We start from the raw sequence: 17,607 nt of genomic DNA, 5'->3' as shown, positions 1-17,607 counted from the left end.
AGAGAGTCAGCAAGAATGAAATTGGTTGATAGTTTGATGATGTATCTCTATCTCCCTTCTTGTAAAGAGGCTTAACTTCAGCATATTTTAGGCAGTTTGGAAATGTTCCGCTTATAAGGGATTGATTACACAAGTAACTTAAGATAGGACTCAACTCGCATGAGCACTCTTTGATTAACTTCGTTGATATGTTATCGCACCCACTAGAATACTTACATTTTAAGGATTTTATGATGGATGCTACTTCTTTGGGAAATGTGAGTGCCATTTCCATTTTGCTGAAGTTATTTTTAAAGAACGGTCTCAGATACTCCATTGCACTGTTCGCTGAACCTGATAACCAGAAATGAAGTGCTTGCTGGAGAGGTTTGCAACACTACATGCACTTGTTACCAAAGTCTCATTTATTTTTAGAGCTATCTGTTCCTCTTCCTTTTTGGCCCCACCTGTCTCTGTCTTAAATATATCCCAGACAGTCTTTATTTTGTTTCCCAATGTACTTTTTCTCATAATAAAGCTGCTTCAATTTCTGGATTACTTGCTTCATATTTTGCAGTATTCTTTGTAATGCATGACAATGATAATATCAGAGCTGTTCATAGATAGTAGATGCAGTCTCCTTTTTGTCCCACATGGCATATTTATTCCTTGTGTAATCCATGGTTTATTTTTTTACTTCTGTGTGATTTGAGTTACATTTAGGGGAAAACAATTTTCAAAAGTGGAGGCAACTTTATTAATGAATGCTTTGTAATTTCCATTTGAGTCAAAAGTATTGTAAACATCCATCCAGTTCATGTCTTTGAGCTGTTTCTTGAATTTCTCAATTTTTGACTTATTTATTACCCTCCTGTACTCAGATTTAATAGATTTTTAATCCTGACAAGTTTCAACATTTCACACAAGATGCTGCAAGTCGTGATCAGATAGCCCATTTACTATTTTTTTTGTGATATGACTGTTTTCCCTAGACTTGTTTATGAAGATATTATCAATAGCGGTCTCAGAGCATGTACATATCCTAGTTGCAAAGTTCACAGTAGGAACTAAATTGAATGATAGGTTACTGACTGCAATAATTGTTCACTGACAGAGCTTTTTAATAAATTCACATTAAAATCACCAGCAACCACTATCTTTTTGTTTTTTTACTGTGAGCTGGGACAACAGAGCTTTCGGATTTTTTATGAGGAGGTTAAAATTTCCTGAAGGTGATCTGTATACATGTACTATAATAAAGGACTTATCATGAAATACTACTTCTGTTGCACAAGCTTCTAAGTGCTGCTCTGAGCAAAATTTATTAATATCAGTATTCTTGAAATCAAAACAATTTCTGACAAATGTGGCAACTCCTCCTTTCTCCATATTTTCTCCACAGAAGTAAGAAGCTAACTTGAATCCCGTAACATTTAACATATCTATACTAGTGGTCACATGATGTTCAGAGAGGCAGATTATATCAACTGGTTTGCTCAACTCTAATTTTTCAACGCAAATAAGCAACTCGTTAAGCTTACCCCTTAGTCCTCTGATATTCTGATGCATTAAGGATATCTGGATGAACCTAATTTTCCTGTCAATTTTTGAGTATCTTTAGTTTCAATCAGAGGCTGTATGCATGAATTGTGTACATTAAAATTTGCTTTCTGGCTGCCTGTTTTATCAATGTGAATGTCATTTTCAGCCTCTCTCTGAACATCTTTTGTATCTACCCTCCCTACTCGAAAAGAACTGCTGTTCTGTCACTTGTAACTCAGTCCTCATACAAAGCCGATACCTAATGATAAATACTGAACACCATAATGTCGATCCAGTAAAGTTGCCAATCCCTCTGTTAGTGTATATCGCTTTCACTTTATCAGTGATAATTTCTCCGCATGCGTATTCTTTAAAATACAAGTATTGAGTTCTGCTTCAAGTTTTGGCCATTTAGCAGTCCCACTTCTTAGGTTATGTTGACTGTGTAGTGCTTTCTTTAAAACATCAACTTGATTATGCCATGTTCCTATTGCTTTTTTGGTTGGAGGTTGCCCGAAATACTTTTCTGCAGCCTTATTTCCATGCGCATTGGCATATGTAATCACTTGAAGCTTAAATGCAATAGTATAGCAATACTGCTTTTCAGCCATAGTTTGCAAATAAAACCACAATATAGGTGCAACACAAGTGGATCTCCACACTAAACACAATAATAACTGAAACTACAACAAACAATATGAAAACTGTTAACAGTGGCACATGTTCATCCGCTGAAGTCTGTACCACTGGAATGCTCAAAGTTCGGAAGCAAGCTAACAGTGAATTGCTTGAAACTGAAACATTGAAATTTTGAAGAATTGGAGTTTATAGGAACCTACCTCAACTTGATACTGACATATAAGATGCATCCAGTTTTTGGGTCTGTCTTTTTAGTTTGGCCATCATTTATCATCTTGCTGCCAAAATACAAAAGCTCATTACTGCTGTAAGTGTCATTTCCTAATCCAACTCCCTCAGCAATGCATACTTTGCCTAAACTACATTTCTTTACCCATGTTTTGCTTTTGTCCATATTTAGATCCCGATGTTCATCTGTATCCTGTAAGCCACTTGACAGTGTGTGACAGTGGGTACTTTGTGCACCATCATCACTTCCTTCCTTCTTCCAGTTGTGAATAACTCACAGGAAGAATGATTTTCAGTAGCCTCTGTATCAGCTCAAATCTTCTTTTTTCCCTTTTGCATCCATTGCATACTTTTCGTGAATTTTCACACGTATTTGGGTGTATTTTTGTGAAATTTTTTGGAGGTAATTCTACGTTATTTGCATAATTTTTCAAATTTTTTCCACCACCGTGGATCCTTGCTCCTTCCATCTGCGTCAGTACAGAAAAGTTTCCTTATCCCTAGCCAGATCCCAGTCCCACATACTGTTCCAGTGTTGTTGCTTGGCTCATGGAATCCCCCCAAATGGCCTTACCATCAAATTACCCATCTCTGGCTGCCACCCGACCTTCCACAGTGACGTCCACCTGTTCAGATTCTGCCAATCCTTAGTCCTCACCTACATAGTCCTGCAAAACCGTATCAGCCTAGCCCAAACCTTCTTGCAGTCCTTCTCTCCATCCACAAAATTCTCCAGCTATGCAATCCCAAATTCCTGTAACAAATAACACACACTGAAACTCTTGCCTTGCAGGAACTTTAGCAGCATGCACAATGCCACCTCAAAAAACTCTCCATCCTGCTCACTTCCTACTCCCACCTCGGAGTACCACCGTCCACCATCTCTACAACCATCTCTGAACCTCCCCCATGTTCCATCGTAGCTGACAAACCCTGTCTTGCTGACCTACTTCACTTACCCCACCCTCAAAAACTCCCCCTTCCCCCACCACCACCACCACACAGAATCCAGAACACAGGCTCGCAACACAGTCGTGAACATTTCTGTGAACCTTTCCCCACAGAAATATCAGTCCTTTCCAAAGGCCTCACTTTTTGCCCCACTCCCAAATTCAGTCATGCAGCACTTGTTAAAGACCTTTCTCCTTCTCCCAGTCCCTACAGTGAAAACAGTTTTTCGCCACCAACCCTACCATTCAGACTCAACCAAAGACCAATATTGAACCCTGCCTAACTCACTTCTCTCTTCCATCCAACTGTGATCCAACCCCACTGCCCCCAGATCACCCTCTGTTAACTTTCCAGAAATTCTTAACCCCAAACCTTGCCTCACCATCATTTTACAAATCCCTCAATGTGCAAACTAACCTTACATACGCAGAAAGAACTGCAGTCCACCATCTAAAAACTGATCCTGACCTTATAATCCTGCATGCGGACGACGACTCCACCACTGTTGTTTTGAACTGCAAGGATTACCTGGCAGAAGGACACCGCCAGCAGTCAGATACTTCCACCGGCAAACCTTGCCACAGTGACCCTATTCCAGAAATCCAGCAGGATCTCCAGTCACTACTCAAATCCGTAGGCTCATCCCAGAACCTCTCCTCGGAGTCCATCTCTCTACTCAACCCCACAACTCCCCCCCCCCACCCCCCACCCCCCGCACTCCTACCTTCTACATTCTTCCTAAAGTCCATAAACCTAACTACCCAGGATGCCCCATTGTGCCTGGTTACTGTGCCCCCACTTAGAGAATCTCTGCCCTTGTAGACCAACATCTTCAGCCTAATACCCAGAACCTACCCTCCCGAATAAAAGATACGATTTCCTGCACCGACTCTCCACAGTTCCTGTCCCTTTACCACACAGAGCCCTGATCGTCACTATTGTTGCCACTTCCTTTTACACTAACATTCCTAATGCCAATGGCCTTACTGCTGTCGAAACCACCTTTCCCAACTTCCGACGGATTCCAAATCGACAACCTTGTTCCTAGTAACTTTGACCAACTATATCCTCATCCACAGTTACTTCTCCTTTGAAGGCATTACCTACTAACAAATCCAGGGCACGGCTACGGGCACCCGCATGGCACCATCCTGTGCCAACTTATTCATTGGCAGTCTAGAGGAAGCCTTCCTAAAAACCCAGAATCCTAAACTCCTCACCTGGTTCAGATTCATTGACAACATATTTATGATCTCGGTTGAGGCTAAGGACATCATATCCACACTCCTCCAGAACCTCAACAACTTCTCCCCCATTTGCTTCACGTGGTTCTACTCAACCCGAGCCACCTTCATAGGTGTTGACCTCCACCTCAAAGATGGCTACATCACTAAGTCTGTCCATATCAAACCTACTAACCACCAGCAATACCTCCACTTCGACAGCTGCCACCCGTTCCGTACCGAGAGGTCCCTTCCGTACACCCTAACCACCCGTGGTCGTCCCTCTCAAAATATACTGAGGGTCTCACTGAAGCCCCTTCACAGACTGTAATTATCCTGCCAACCTTGTACAAAAGCAAAGCTCCTGTGCCTTATCTTTCCAGTCTCCCGCCAAGTCCCACCGTCTGGCCACAGAGGAGCATTCCCTTCTTAACTCAGTACACCCAGGGCTGGAGCAACTGAATTACATTCTCCGTCAGAGCTTCGACTATCTCTTGTCGTGAACTGAAAAGAGAAAAGTCCTGCACATTGTCCTTTGCACCATTCCACAGTGGTATTCCGCCATCCACCAAACCTATACAATATACTTGTCCATCCTTATGCAACCCCTGCTACTAACCCCTTACCTCGTGGCTCATAGCCTTTTAATAGACCTAGATGCAAGATGTGTCCCGTACACCCTCCCACCACCACTTACTCCGGTCCGGTTATGAACGTCACCTATCCCATCAAATGCAGGGCTACCTGTGAAGCCAGTCGTGTGATTTACAAGTAAGCTGCAACCACCGTGCTGCATGCTGTGTAAGTACGACGACCAAATAGCTGTCTGTCCGCACGAATGGCCAGCGACAAACTGTGGCCGAGAAACAAGTGGACCGCCCTATTACTGAACGTGCTGTCGAACCTGACATCCTTCATTTCAGTGACTGCTTCAGTCTGTGCCAGATGGATCCTTCCCACCAACACCAGCTTTTCTGAATTGCGCATGTGGGAACTTTCCCTGCAATACGTCCTACGTTCCCGTAATCCTCCTTGTCATTCCACCATCACACCCAGTCTTTTTACTTCTCTCCTTTTCCACTGCGTCTCCCCCCGCTCCCCCTTTTGCACCTCTCTCCTGCCCACCGTCTAACCTGCAGCACTTCACTGTCTGCTGCCGCCACCATACTATTCCTCCCCCTCCCCGCCCCAGCCTTCTCCTTACCCCCAACCAGTCGCCACTCCCATCATCAACTGGTGCTGCTGCTCGCAGTGTGGTTTCAGTTGCCTGAGACTGCAGCTGTGTTTATGATTTGCACTTTTGTGTGTGTGTGTGTGTGTGTGTGTGTGTGTGTGTGTGTGTGTGTGTGTGTGCGTGCGTGCGCGTGCGTGTGTGTGTGTCGTCTATTGTTGATGAAGGCTTTAATGGCCAAAAGCTTTATTTGTGACACTTTTTTTTGTTGTGCCTATCTGTGACTCAGCACCTCCATTGTATGGTGAGTAGCAACTTTCCTCTTCATAATATTGTTACATTCCATCCTGGATTGCTCATTGTTTGCTCCCTAGAAATAAAGTGGTGATGGCTAATAATTCGTAGTTCGTGTATTTCTGTGCATCACGGACCCAGTGTCCGCAGTAATCCTGACAAATACCAAGGGAGGCCCTCAGCCAAAGATACAAACCTCATAAACGCCTTATATTATCATAAAGAACACTAAAAGGACGTATTGTGTAATGCTATTGGTGAATCTCATCCTGTTGCCTTACAGGATCTTCCCATTCTTCTGTAAATTAATCGTGTTGGTATTTTGCAGTCATGACTTGTTAATCTCATGATTTGGTAATATTCATAACTGTAAATACTTTCTTTGGAATTTGAATCATGTCATTCTTCCTTAAGTCTGAGGGTATTTTGTGTGTCTCAAATACACTCATGCTCATAAATTAAAGATAATTGCAGAATGTTGTGCCACACAATGTGGCACTACACAGAACTGGCACTAATAGCATAGACACATAGGGAACACACACGACACAGATCTGTAAGTGTATGGTATTGGTGATAAGTTGAGAAAACCATCCCGAAACATATGTGCTCCAAAATGCCACTGTTTCCTGCACGTGTACCCCGACATCAGTACGGGATACGATCACCGTGCTCATGTACACAGGCCGCACAATGGGTTGGCATTCTCTGGATCAGGTGGTCGAGCAGCTGCTGGGGTATAGCCTCCCATTCTTGCACCAGTGCCGTAGGGGTTTGAAGATGTGCAGTGATACGTCGACCGAGAGCATCCCAGACGTGCTCGATGGGGTTTAGGTCCGGAGAACAGGCAGGCCACTCCATTCACCTGATATCTTCTGTTTCAAGGTACACCTTCTCGATGGCAGCTCGGTGGGGCCGTGCATTATCACGCTTGGTGCGACCCACTGCACCCCTGAAAAGGCGGACATACTGGTGCAAAATGACGTCCCGCTACACCTGACCTGTTACAGTTCCTCTGTCAAAGACATGCAGGGGTGTAAGTGCACCAGTCATAATCCCACCCCACACCATCAAACCACGAACTCCATACGGGTCCCTTTTGAGGCCATTAAGGGGTTGTTATCTGGTTCCTGGTTCACGCCAGATGAAAACCCGGCGAGAGTCACTGTTCGGACTACACCTGGACTCGTCCGTGAATATAACCTGGGACCACTGTTCCAATTACCGTGTACTGTGTTCTTGACACCAAGCTTTACGGGCTCTCCTGTGACCAGGGGTCAGTGGAATGCACCTTGCAGGTTTCCGGGCGAATAAACTGTGTCTGTTCAGTCGTCTGTAGACTGTGTGTCTGGAGCAAACTGTTCCAGCGGCTGCGGTAAGGTCCCGAGCGAGGCTACCTGCAGTACTCCATGGGCGTCTGCGGGCACTGTTGGTGAGATATCGGTCTTCTCGTGGTGTCGTACACTGTGGATGTCCCATACTGTAGTGCCTGGACATGTTTGCTGTCTGCTGGAATCGTTCCCACGATTGTGAGATCACACTTTGTGGCACACTGAGGGCCCGTGCTACGACCTGCTGTGTTTGACCGTCCTCCGGTCACTCTAGTATTCTACCCGTCATAACGTCATCAATATGTGTTCTTTGAGCCATTTTCGACACACAGTCACCATTAGCACGTCTGAAAACGTCTGCACACTTACTCGCTGCACCGTCCTCTGACACGCACTGACACACCTCTGTGTACGTGGACCGTGCTGCCAGCGCCACCTTGCGATGACCGCAGGTCAACTGCATCACACGGTCGTACCCTGAGGTTATTTAAACCCGAAAACTGCCCATCCGAGTGTTGTTTCACCATGTATCAGCATTATCCTTTATGTATGAGCATGAGTGTATATTACACATCAGGTGGAACAGTTTTCTCTCGGGTTGTCTATACCAGGGCACCGTTTCGATTTAGGTCTTTCCATCCCCTTTGAAACTGTTGTCTCAATTTCATATTTCCTATTTAATCTTCATCTTCTCTTACGATATGGTCTATCAGCCGTTTCACTTATCTCTGAAGGTTTCTTTAGTTTTTCATTGTGTGTGGTTTGTATTTTTACTACAGTCATACATCCTTCCACAATGTTATATTTATCCTGTACCCATCCCTATTTATTATTTTGCACTTCCTGCCCAACTCATATTTTAGGCATTCTTTTCATTGTCTCTGGGTGTCTTCCATGATGCTAGTGCCATCATTACAAGATATACTAGTGCTGCCTGTGGGCGTGTGCAAGGTTGTAGTGGGGACAGTACAGGGCTGCTAGATACAGCACCGCGAGTGCGTTTGTGTGCAGGGGCTAGTGTAGATCGAGACCAGTGCATTTACGGGAATGGAGGATATATTGTTGGGAGAGTTCACATCTGTGAAATTCAGAAAAGTTGTTGTTCGTGGGAAGAATCCGGATGGCACAGGCTGTGAAGCTGCCATTAAAGTGAAGCACGTGCTGTTGGGCTGCATGTTCAGCAACTGAAAGGTTCAGCTCTCTTTCTGGCACAGTCGGTCAGTGGCCATTCGAGTGGACAGACAGCTTGTTAGTTGTTGTTCCCACATAGAACAGGGTACTGTGGTCACAGCTAAGTTTGCAAGTCACATGACTGCTATCACAGGTGGCCCTGCCTTTGATGGTGTAGGAGATGCCAGTGATAAGATGGAGTAAGTGGTAGTGGTAGGATGTATGGTGCCCAACTTACATCTGGGTCTATTACAGGGATATGGGCCATGAGTCACACAATTGGGAGCAGGGGAGGAGTAAGCACAGAGATGGGTATTGCATAGGTTGGTTGGATGGGCTTACTACTACAGTGTGAGGAGTGGGGACGATATTGGCCAAACTGTGGTCAAGAGAAAGCTGAACCACCCAGTTGCCAGACATGCCACCCGACACAGTAAGATTCACTTTAATGACCGCTTCACAGCCTGTGCCACACGGATTCTTCCCAACACCAGCTTTTCTGATTTGTGCTGATGGGATCTCTCCTTACAACATATCCTTAATTCTCGTAACATCAGTGGTGTCGACCTTCACTAGTCCCTGTCATCTGGGGGGGGGGGGGAGGGGGATGGAGAGAGGGAGTGGGTAGGGGAGGGGAAAGAAATGAAATTATCTACAAATCGATTTTTTAGTAGTATGTTAAGAAAATACACAAGCAAAATGTTGTAGAAATAAGGTTTTCTCTTATGCATTTTATCAAATTAAATAACGGCAACATATTGGGAATAAAATAAAATACACTAACATGAATCACATAATGTCCAATATTAAAAACAAGTGAATTGTAGTGGATAAATTGGAAGGAGCTGTAATACAATAAATTATTGCAAACCGTCCACTGTTCATGTTGACGAATGTCAAGCCATATTTCATGTGATATATGAGGGGCGTGATTATAAATCTAAAAATGATTTATAGAAACCACAAGTCTATAATTTGTATGTCAATATTAATAGCATTGTCAGTTATTTGAAGAAAAAATTAGATTGAATGTTGCATCTCAAATGTACTATCATGAAGAGTCGATCCATACCAAGTGGTCGAGCACTGGTTACTTGACCATCTCAAAAAAATTTATATTTGGTGGGTGAATTCCCTCATATTTGGCAGACTCAAAAATTTTTTACTGGTTATCAATTAGTAGCTATTTTTGTTTCACATATTCTTTTGCATTTACAAATATCTGTGGTTTTATAAATTAATCAGTAATGGGTTGCCCCAGACCTTTCAGATAAGAAGCATTTAGTTCTGCACAAAGTGGACTATTAATTAAAAACCATGATCACCTAGTTGAATGTATTCCTTAATATATTTTTAATGGCTCAAAGTTATTGGTTGCAAATTAAAAAAAAAAAAAAGCGCAATTTTTGAACAGTGTTCTTTCAAAGGAGGAGTAATATCTCAGCCTTAATATTTTTTGTGCGACTACACTACACAGTGTAGTTGCTTTCTGTAGAGCATCAATGATGAGAAGCTTGTACTTTAAAAAAATACACTGGTTTAAAAAAAAAGGATTTTTTGAATTTTTTCATTCTTTGGCTTGCAATATACTTGTTAGGGGACCTGATAAAAATATGAAAATTACACACTTAGTAGACTTTTATGATGTCAAACTTCAGTATAAATTTCAACTTTGAGATTCAATGGGAAGTTTATAAAAAAAATTATCAACATGAGTCAAAAATACGTTTATTAATATTTGTGATACCTGCACTAATGGATAAAGTGTACCAGTTACATAATTTATACATATCTGTGATCGCTTTTTTTAATTAGTCAACTAATTACATTATCATGTTCTCACCTTATTTGTTTTTACTTCATTGTTCATTGAGCAACAGAAATTTCTTCACTCAATTTGGGTGTTAGGTCAAAAGTTCAATAAGTTGCAGTTGTAAGTTCCAGAGGGGAGAGCTTCTTCAGTACATTTTTAACAGGCATCCAGACCTGATCCTTTTCAACTTTTTTAAACAAGTTCCTAGGTGCTAGTGGCTGGTAATATGGAACACGCACATCTTTCCTCCAATCACCAATATTACAATCTTCGGCAATCCACCACTGTTCGCCCTTAACACAAGGCACAGTATCCTTATTTTGAAGTATCAGTGGTACAAGTTTTCTGTATTGATGAAGTTCACTATCCGGGCACATTGATGTGAATTCAAACTTGAGCAAGTTGGATAATAATGAAAATATACAAAATAATGACAATATCATGTGCCTTTAATCTTCTAACAAGACATGAGTCTTTCCTCCAAGTCATTGGTGTAGAGTTCATGTATTTCCTCACATTTTACAAAACTATAGGTCATCCCTTTTATTTGTTCTTTACAGAATTTAAACATTTCCTGAGGTCCCAAGATCCAGTTCTCATTGGTCCATTGCAGACTAGCTTTTGTGACAGCTCGCTTTGTTTGTACCCCCAACAGCACACAAGCATTCTTCCCATGGCATGATGCAAAACAGTGCCATTCTGCATCAAGTTCACGGCCTTCTTTGTAAATGAGATGTTAATAATGTTTTCTTTTTTTTTTGTTTTTATATTGGCTTACAACATCATTAGACAAGTATATTAGTTCATTTGTGGAAGGATGGTACTGTTTTATGTAGTTCATTAATTGCGGTTGAAAAGCACGCACAGCTTTAATGTTGTGTTCAAGGCAGTCACTTATGACACAAAAACTGTGACTCTTTCGTTTATCTTGATTATTATAATAGATCACAAACGAATGAACGGTGGCCTGTTTGTTTATCCAGTGATGCCCTTGTACTTCATCTTGAACAACAAACGAATAGTTTTCCGAAAAGTCGCAAGAACTAAACATTCATCAACCTGCCAATGTTTCATTTTTGTGTCTCAGAAATTTACTTACTTTGAGTTTGGTAATAAAATGATGTATTTTCAGAATTTCAGGGTTAGTTATCAACACTTAAAAACACTCATCACAGTTTTGTAATTGTCACCATTTCCATTGTGTCTTGTGTCGCCAATTGTTTGTATCCTGCATTGTCAGGCATATGTAAAAGCAAGCTTGTTTGCCTGGATGGTCTTGATATTTTCCCATGATCATACAATTCTATCTGTCAATGATGTAAACCAGAATTTCCAAAATGTCTTTATAGTCAACTCTGAGATTGGCCCCGTGTATTATCAGCTTTATATTCCGGTGATACAAACAAATGCAAACATTATGGGTGCCAGCTGCCCCTGCAACAATAGACCATTTGGGTCTCAATTTGCAAAATTTCGACCTCCCAACTTTAAAGTCAGGATTTTCTATTTTGAATTTAGTGAGCGGTTCATTTAAATTACACAATGTTAACCTTTTTTTGTCTCTGAGGCTTAGTATCATTTTCTTTATAGAAACCCATTCTTTTTTGTCAGACATCAAACAGCTGTTATTGTCATCTTGATAAAACTTAATAATCTTTTCGACTGTGTTTTCATCTCTGAAATTAGATGTGTTTTTATTTTGTAATGCAGGTAAAAAAAATTGCTGTCTTTTTTACTAACTGCCTTGTTAATTTAACCAAACATTCTGACACATTAAATTCATCACTACCTTTTGCTCAACTCCAGGAATTTGGTAGGAAACTGATAATATTAGCTTTATCCTTTTTGTTTGAAATATGGCATTTAGGGTTTGGCTTTTCTATCAAATCATAATTTTTACAGAGTATTTTTAGAACTCTCATTTGGTTTAGTGCAATCGTCCTTTTGAAATGAAACTTTCAAATTCTTTTTGACAGGAGTTGCTACATTCTCAATTTTTGCATTCATTGCAAAAAGTCTTTTTGCTTTGCTTAGTTTTCTAATTTTATTAGCAGCTATCAACACACCTGGGACTTCACAAGCTAAATCCATTTTTTTTTATTTTATTTTTTTTTTATTTAATTTTATTTTTTTTCAGTTTCTGATGAGTCAGAAAATTCTTTATCTCAACTATTACGATCCCTTTGTTTGTTAATGACAAATATCTTAGAATAACATGTGGGAAATGATGACTTTTCTGGAATTATATTGGCAAAAGGGCTTTTATTTTTAAAATAATGGTCAAATGTTATATCTCTCAGATCTTTTGTTATAGGCTTCTAATGTTTCTTGAAAGGGGCCACAGAAGACTGGCGACAAAGGTGATGAAATTTCTTTAAATAGTAAATTTCATGGTACTTGTAACTTGTGTTAACCTGTGAGTCAATTTGTAAGTAAAAACAACACTTTTTCTCATATGGTGAGCTTCATTAATAAAGATTACAGTGTTAAGCTGCACACTTCAAGAGCACATTGTTAATTTAGTGTGAGTGAACAGACGCTGGTGAAAGTCGGAAGACAACACACAGACTTGTACGGGCTTGTCTGTGAACCTGTGCAGACTTCCGAATACTTTCTGCTAGCCTGCTGAAACCTTCTGCGGAGGATTGTTTCGACAAATAATCATTCATTATTTAATCTCCTGTGTTTTTTGTGTTTAAATTATGCAACTGATATATTTTATTCCTTTGGTCCAGATGTTGCATATATTAAGAAAAGTATTTTTTACTCATATCGGCAATTTTTTTTCCATAACTTCCCTTTGAAATTTATACTGAAGTTTGATACCATAAAAGTCTATTAAGTGTGTAATTTTCAGATTTTTATCTGGTCCCCTAACAAATATATTGCAGGCCAAGGAATGAAACAAATTTCTTGAGGCCACTCACTACACATGAGGGAATTCACCCAGCAAATATCAAATTTTTCTGAGATGGTTGAGCAACCAATTATTTTTTTCCTGGACCAGTTGAAATGGAATGACCCAGAAATATGGTCTGGTGATTGCCAATTTGAACAGTGAGCTGTTCATAATTATTGTGGTGTACCAGCTCTGTCAGGTTCTTGATTTTTTTTTTTTTTTTTTTTTTTTTTACTGAGTACACTACTGTTATTTTTAGATAGTAGCATGTTAGAAAGGCCCCATTTTTACTACATTTTGAAGGTGTTTCTTTTTAGATACCATATGGAAACAGACTGATAGGTCTGAAACAAATTGTGATACACAAAAAGACATGTAGATGAGGCTGAATTTTACACAATGCTTTTGTGTCAGCAGCTGCAGTTATACCAAGTCAACTTAGTGTGAAACTGCTTTCTGAATTAGATTGTGATTCAAACAAATTTGTTGACGGAAATATGCTCGTACTGTGATCGGGTCACCTGAGCCGTACACTGTTTGTAAAGTGAAGAGATCTTAATTCCTCTCTCATACTGTAGTAAACAGACAATGGACACAATTGCACCAATAGTGCTGTATTTGCAGTAACAGGGCTATTTCTGAAAATGCTCTGCTCACGCATTCGATCTTGTGCTCTCCACTCAGGTGGGAAACGAGTGAAGAGGAGGCCATCGCGACATTTGACGCCGTGCCACAGCTACGGACTGTGATAATGGAGAAGGATGTTTCACACAGGGTGTTCGAGGCTCTGTCCAGGAGCTGCCCGCACCTCACCACTCTGCAGACGAGTCCGTGGCAGATGCTGACGTTCGCGGTAAGTGTCCTGTATTTATGCTGTAACACAAATTCGATTCTGTCTGGCTGCCGTGCTCTGAGCACAGATGCCTGCTATGGAGCAAACATCACACCGTACAATGTGTCCAGAAAGTAATGACTAATGAAATTATCTTCTATCTGGTGCTTCTGTAGATCCCAGCTTAAGGTGCCTCCCACATACCTTGACTGATGTGAACTGATCAGTTATATTGTGGGGAAGGGGAGGGGGTCTCCTGGCTTTCCAGTACTTACTAGCTGGGTTATCTTCAAATTTGGGAAGCATCAAGACTGATGTTTCTATTAGCCTCCTTATAGAGTATGGGGGCCAGGTGATGGTGTTGATGTTCACCGTTGAGTTCCGTCCCAAACTCAAAGTAAAGTCCTCTTTTTGATTTCAGCTGGTGAACTTGCAACAGCGTAACAGATTTGACTCTTGTGAGTCATTGTCAGAACTACAAAATGCAGAAAAAACTGAAGTCAAAGTTACTGTTGAATATTACAAAATGAACTCATGCACTGTCCATCTCAGTCTCTTATCATCTGCTTTGCCTGCTTGTGTGTCGTATCTATAAAGTGGAACAGTTGGACACACAGAGGGTACACGACTGTGCTTGGCTTACTTGGGCAGAAAGAACAATTTAAAAATATGTTTGTCTAAAAAAAGCATTAACGAGACCATTGTTTCTCACTTGTTTATTGAACAAGTGGTCTGCAATGTTGCAGTAAGCATTTATCTTAGTTTCGTAAACTACTCAAAATTGTGGCCGGTAGAAATAAAAAATAAAAATGATGATTAGTTATACTTTTTTAAACTTATTTTTTATTGTTCTTTTCAGACTTGTGATCCAAGCAAAATGAGCACCGTCTACAAACACAACTGTTCCACTTTACAAGTGCGGTGCATGAGTAGGTCCAACAGATGATGTCAAGTGAGGGAGACAGGCATTATGTGACTACTTTTGTAAAGAGACACTGGCTATATTATTATTTTTTTCCCTGTCTTCCAGTTTGTATTTGTTTTATATATGACAGTAACATTTGCATTTTATTATTTCTGTATTTTTTAGCTCTGATGACTCATAACAGTAAAAAATCCTGTGTGGTGAGGACAATTGTTAGTAAAATTTTGAATAAGAAAATATTTTCTGAAATAGATCAAGTGTTCCAATTTGCCAGTGTCAAATTATATTGAAATTAAAGTCTTGCAGCGACATAAAAAATGATTTGGCAAGCTTACGAGGACTCGGCCTTGTCAAATTCTCAAGTTACAAGATGGTCAGAGTCATTAAGGAGTGCTAGTAAGATGTGGATGGCGAACCATTCTCTGGAGTCTCCCACCGGCAAAAGTAATGAAAAGTGTCACGATGCTTGTGACTTTTCAAATGTAGACTGTCAGTATTCAGAAAATCACTATACGTGACACACAGTAACACACTCGATGTGCAGGAAGTGTGTGCGTATTTGAGCCTCAGATTGTCGACTGCTGGCTGTGGGAACAACCGTACGGTGTTGGAGGAAAAATTTTGAAATATACATTTTTTTGTCACTTCATTATCAGCAACAAAATGTCGGTGCTAGAGTATGACACCAAGATGAGGAGCTACAGTTTCAAATGTCACATCTCGGTGACTCCTCGCGCCAACACGGTCGGGACGAGTGCGTCAAAAGTGAAAACTGTACGAGTTGCCCTTTTTGACATTATCGGTGAGCTCGACAGGGCACCGATAACCTGAGGACAGAAAGCTAATGCTGCCTACCACGTCGATGCACTAGCGAGGTTAAGGAAAAAGGCCATTTTAACGTGAGGGGACAGCTCCAATACTTGTCAGTAGCACGGCAGCGAGGCTCGGGGCACACCTCTCCCAGTTGTAGCCGAGTGGTGTCGACAATACTGCCCCGTCAGCCCTACTGACGTGCCGTGGCAGACAGATTCCATTTTCCTGTTCCCAAGAATTATGGTCTTACAGGAGCCCCTGCTAAAATTATAGAATTCACTATTTTATTTATTTTAGTAGTTTGAAAATACAATGTTTTTCTTTGCACTGTTTTGAAACCAGTGTTTTTTCAGAAGTAATGAATTACCCTTTTATCATCTGTTTAGCACAGACTATATAGTATACACGAACACTTCTCAAACTTCAGTACTACAAGTGTGTGAACTTGTAGTTTAGTTGCGTTTTGGCATTCTGATGTTCACCCTGTGACGTCACTGCCGAGCATAAAGCATTTAAATCGACCCTTCCGTATTTAAATACTTACTTTTCAAATGTTACAAATTGGTTTCAGATGAAGATTTTTGCTGTCAATTTTTTTAAAAGTTCCAAGGAAGGGCCCCCAGACCCCATCACCAGTTGTCTTGTCCCGATTACTGGTAGCTTCTTTACAAACTTGGCACGTCTGGTAATTGTTCGCAGAAAAATGTAGCGGAGTCAGAAGTGTTTACACAAACCTCACTACGGCTGTGAAGTGGACGAAAGAGAACTATTGCAAGTGAATGTGCTTCTTCTCATTTGCTTACCACAAGGGACAAAAAATTTGGAAGACATCCAAAACTTTTAACTCGGAAACTGATGCTGGATACATACCTTTTTCAGAATGCTGATACACTGGTTTGAATATATTGGTTAAAAGCAGTTTGTCCGAGAACTGTGATACCGATACGAAAAACTGTATACCACTCTGGTGATCATCCTTCAGTTGTCAGATGGTGATGATTCGTACAGATTTCTCAGATGGTGACGATTTGTGCATATAGCACAGGCTGCGAAGCAGTGATTGAAATGAAGGCTGTCATGTTGGGCAATGTGCTCAGCAACAGGGTGATCCAGTTGTTTCTCGGTCACAGCTTGTCGGAGGCCATTTGTGTGGACAGACAGCTTGTTGGTTGTCACACCCATGTAGAGTACGAGGGTGGTTTGAAAAGTTCTCAGAACGGGATAGGAAAAAAGTACTTACATCACTGAAACTTTTTTTATTCTTCAATATAGTTTCCTCGTAGATTAATGTTTCCTTGTAGATTAATACACTTGGTCCAACGATGTTCCAGTGCCTTGATCCCATCTCGAAAATGAGTTTCCTCCAGGCCTACAAAATAGTTGTCAACGCTGGCTATCAGTTCTTCGTTTTAAGTAGATCTTCGTCCCCCAAGAAAAGTTTTCAGCCTTGGGAAGACACGGAAGTCTGATGAAGCCATATCAGGTGAATAAGGTGGGTGTGGCAACAATTCATACCTTAGTGTGTGTAATTTTGCCATAGCGATAGCACGTGTGTGCAGGCATGCGTCGAGAGTCACGGCACCTATCTTGCAGATAATTTTTTCATTTCTAATTCTACAGTTAAAATGTGATATACCCTTTCCGATGACATCTGGCAAACGTTCACAATTTTACACACTTTCAATTGCAATCATCCGTGACCATTTTGTGCACTTTTGCAATGATTTCTGGAGTAGTGACACATCTCAGCTGACCAATGCGGGGATCATCTAAGCTCTCCTGACCAAATTTAAATTC

At 41.0% G+C, this 17,607-nt stretch overlaps 1 protein-coding gene across 3 annotated transcripts in view; it reads left to right on the top strand.

Annotated features, from left to right (window-relative positions):
• LOC126109597 (uncharacterized) overlaps nucleotides 1-17,607 on the top strand; it is a 115,842-nt gene that overhangs the window by 41,495 nt on the left and 56,740 nt on the right. For all 3 annotated transcript variants that reach the window (XM_049914639.1, XM_049914638.1, XM_049914637.1), the window contains one exon: nucleotides 13,925-14,093. In XM_049914639.1, coding sequence (XP_049770596.1) covers nucleotides 13,925-14,093 — 169 coding nt within the window. The remainder of the gene's footprint in view (nucleotides 1-13,924; nucleotides 14,094-17,607) is intronic.

This window comes from Schistocerca cancellata, chromosome 12 (genome assembly GCF_023864275.1).
Source record: "Schistocerca cancellata isolate TAMUIC-IGC-003103 chromosome 12, iqSchCanc2.1, whole genome shotgun sequence".
In the NCBI taxonomy this organism is placed as follows: Eukaryota; Metazoa; Arthropoda; class Insecta; order Orthoptera; family Acrididae; genus Schistocerca; species Schistocerca cancellata.
The sequence above is the reverse complement of the archived record's forward strand: the minus strand, read 5'-3'. Positions and strand labels throughout refer to the sequence as shown.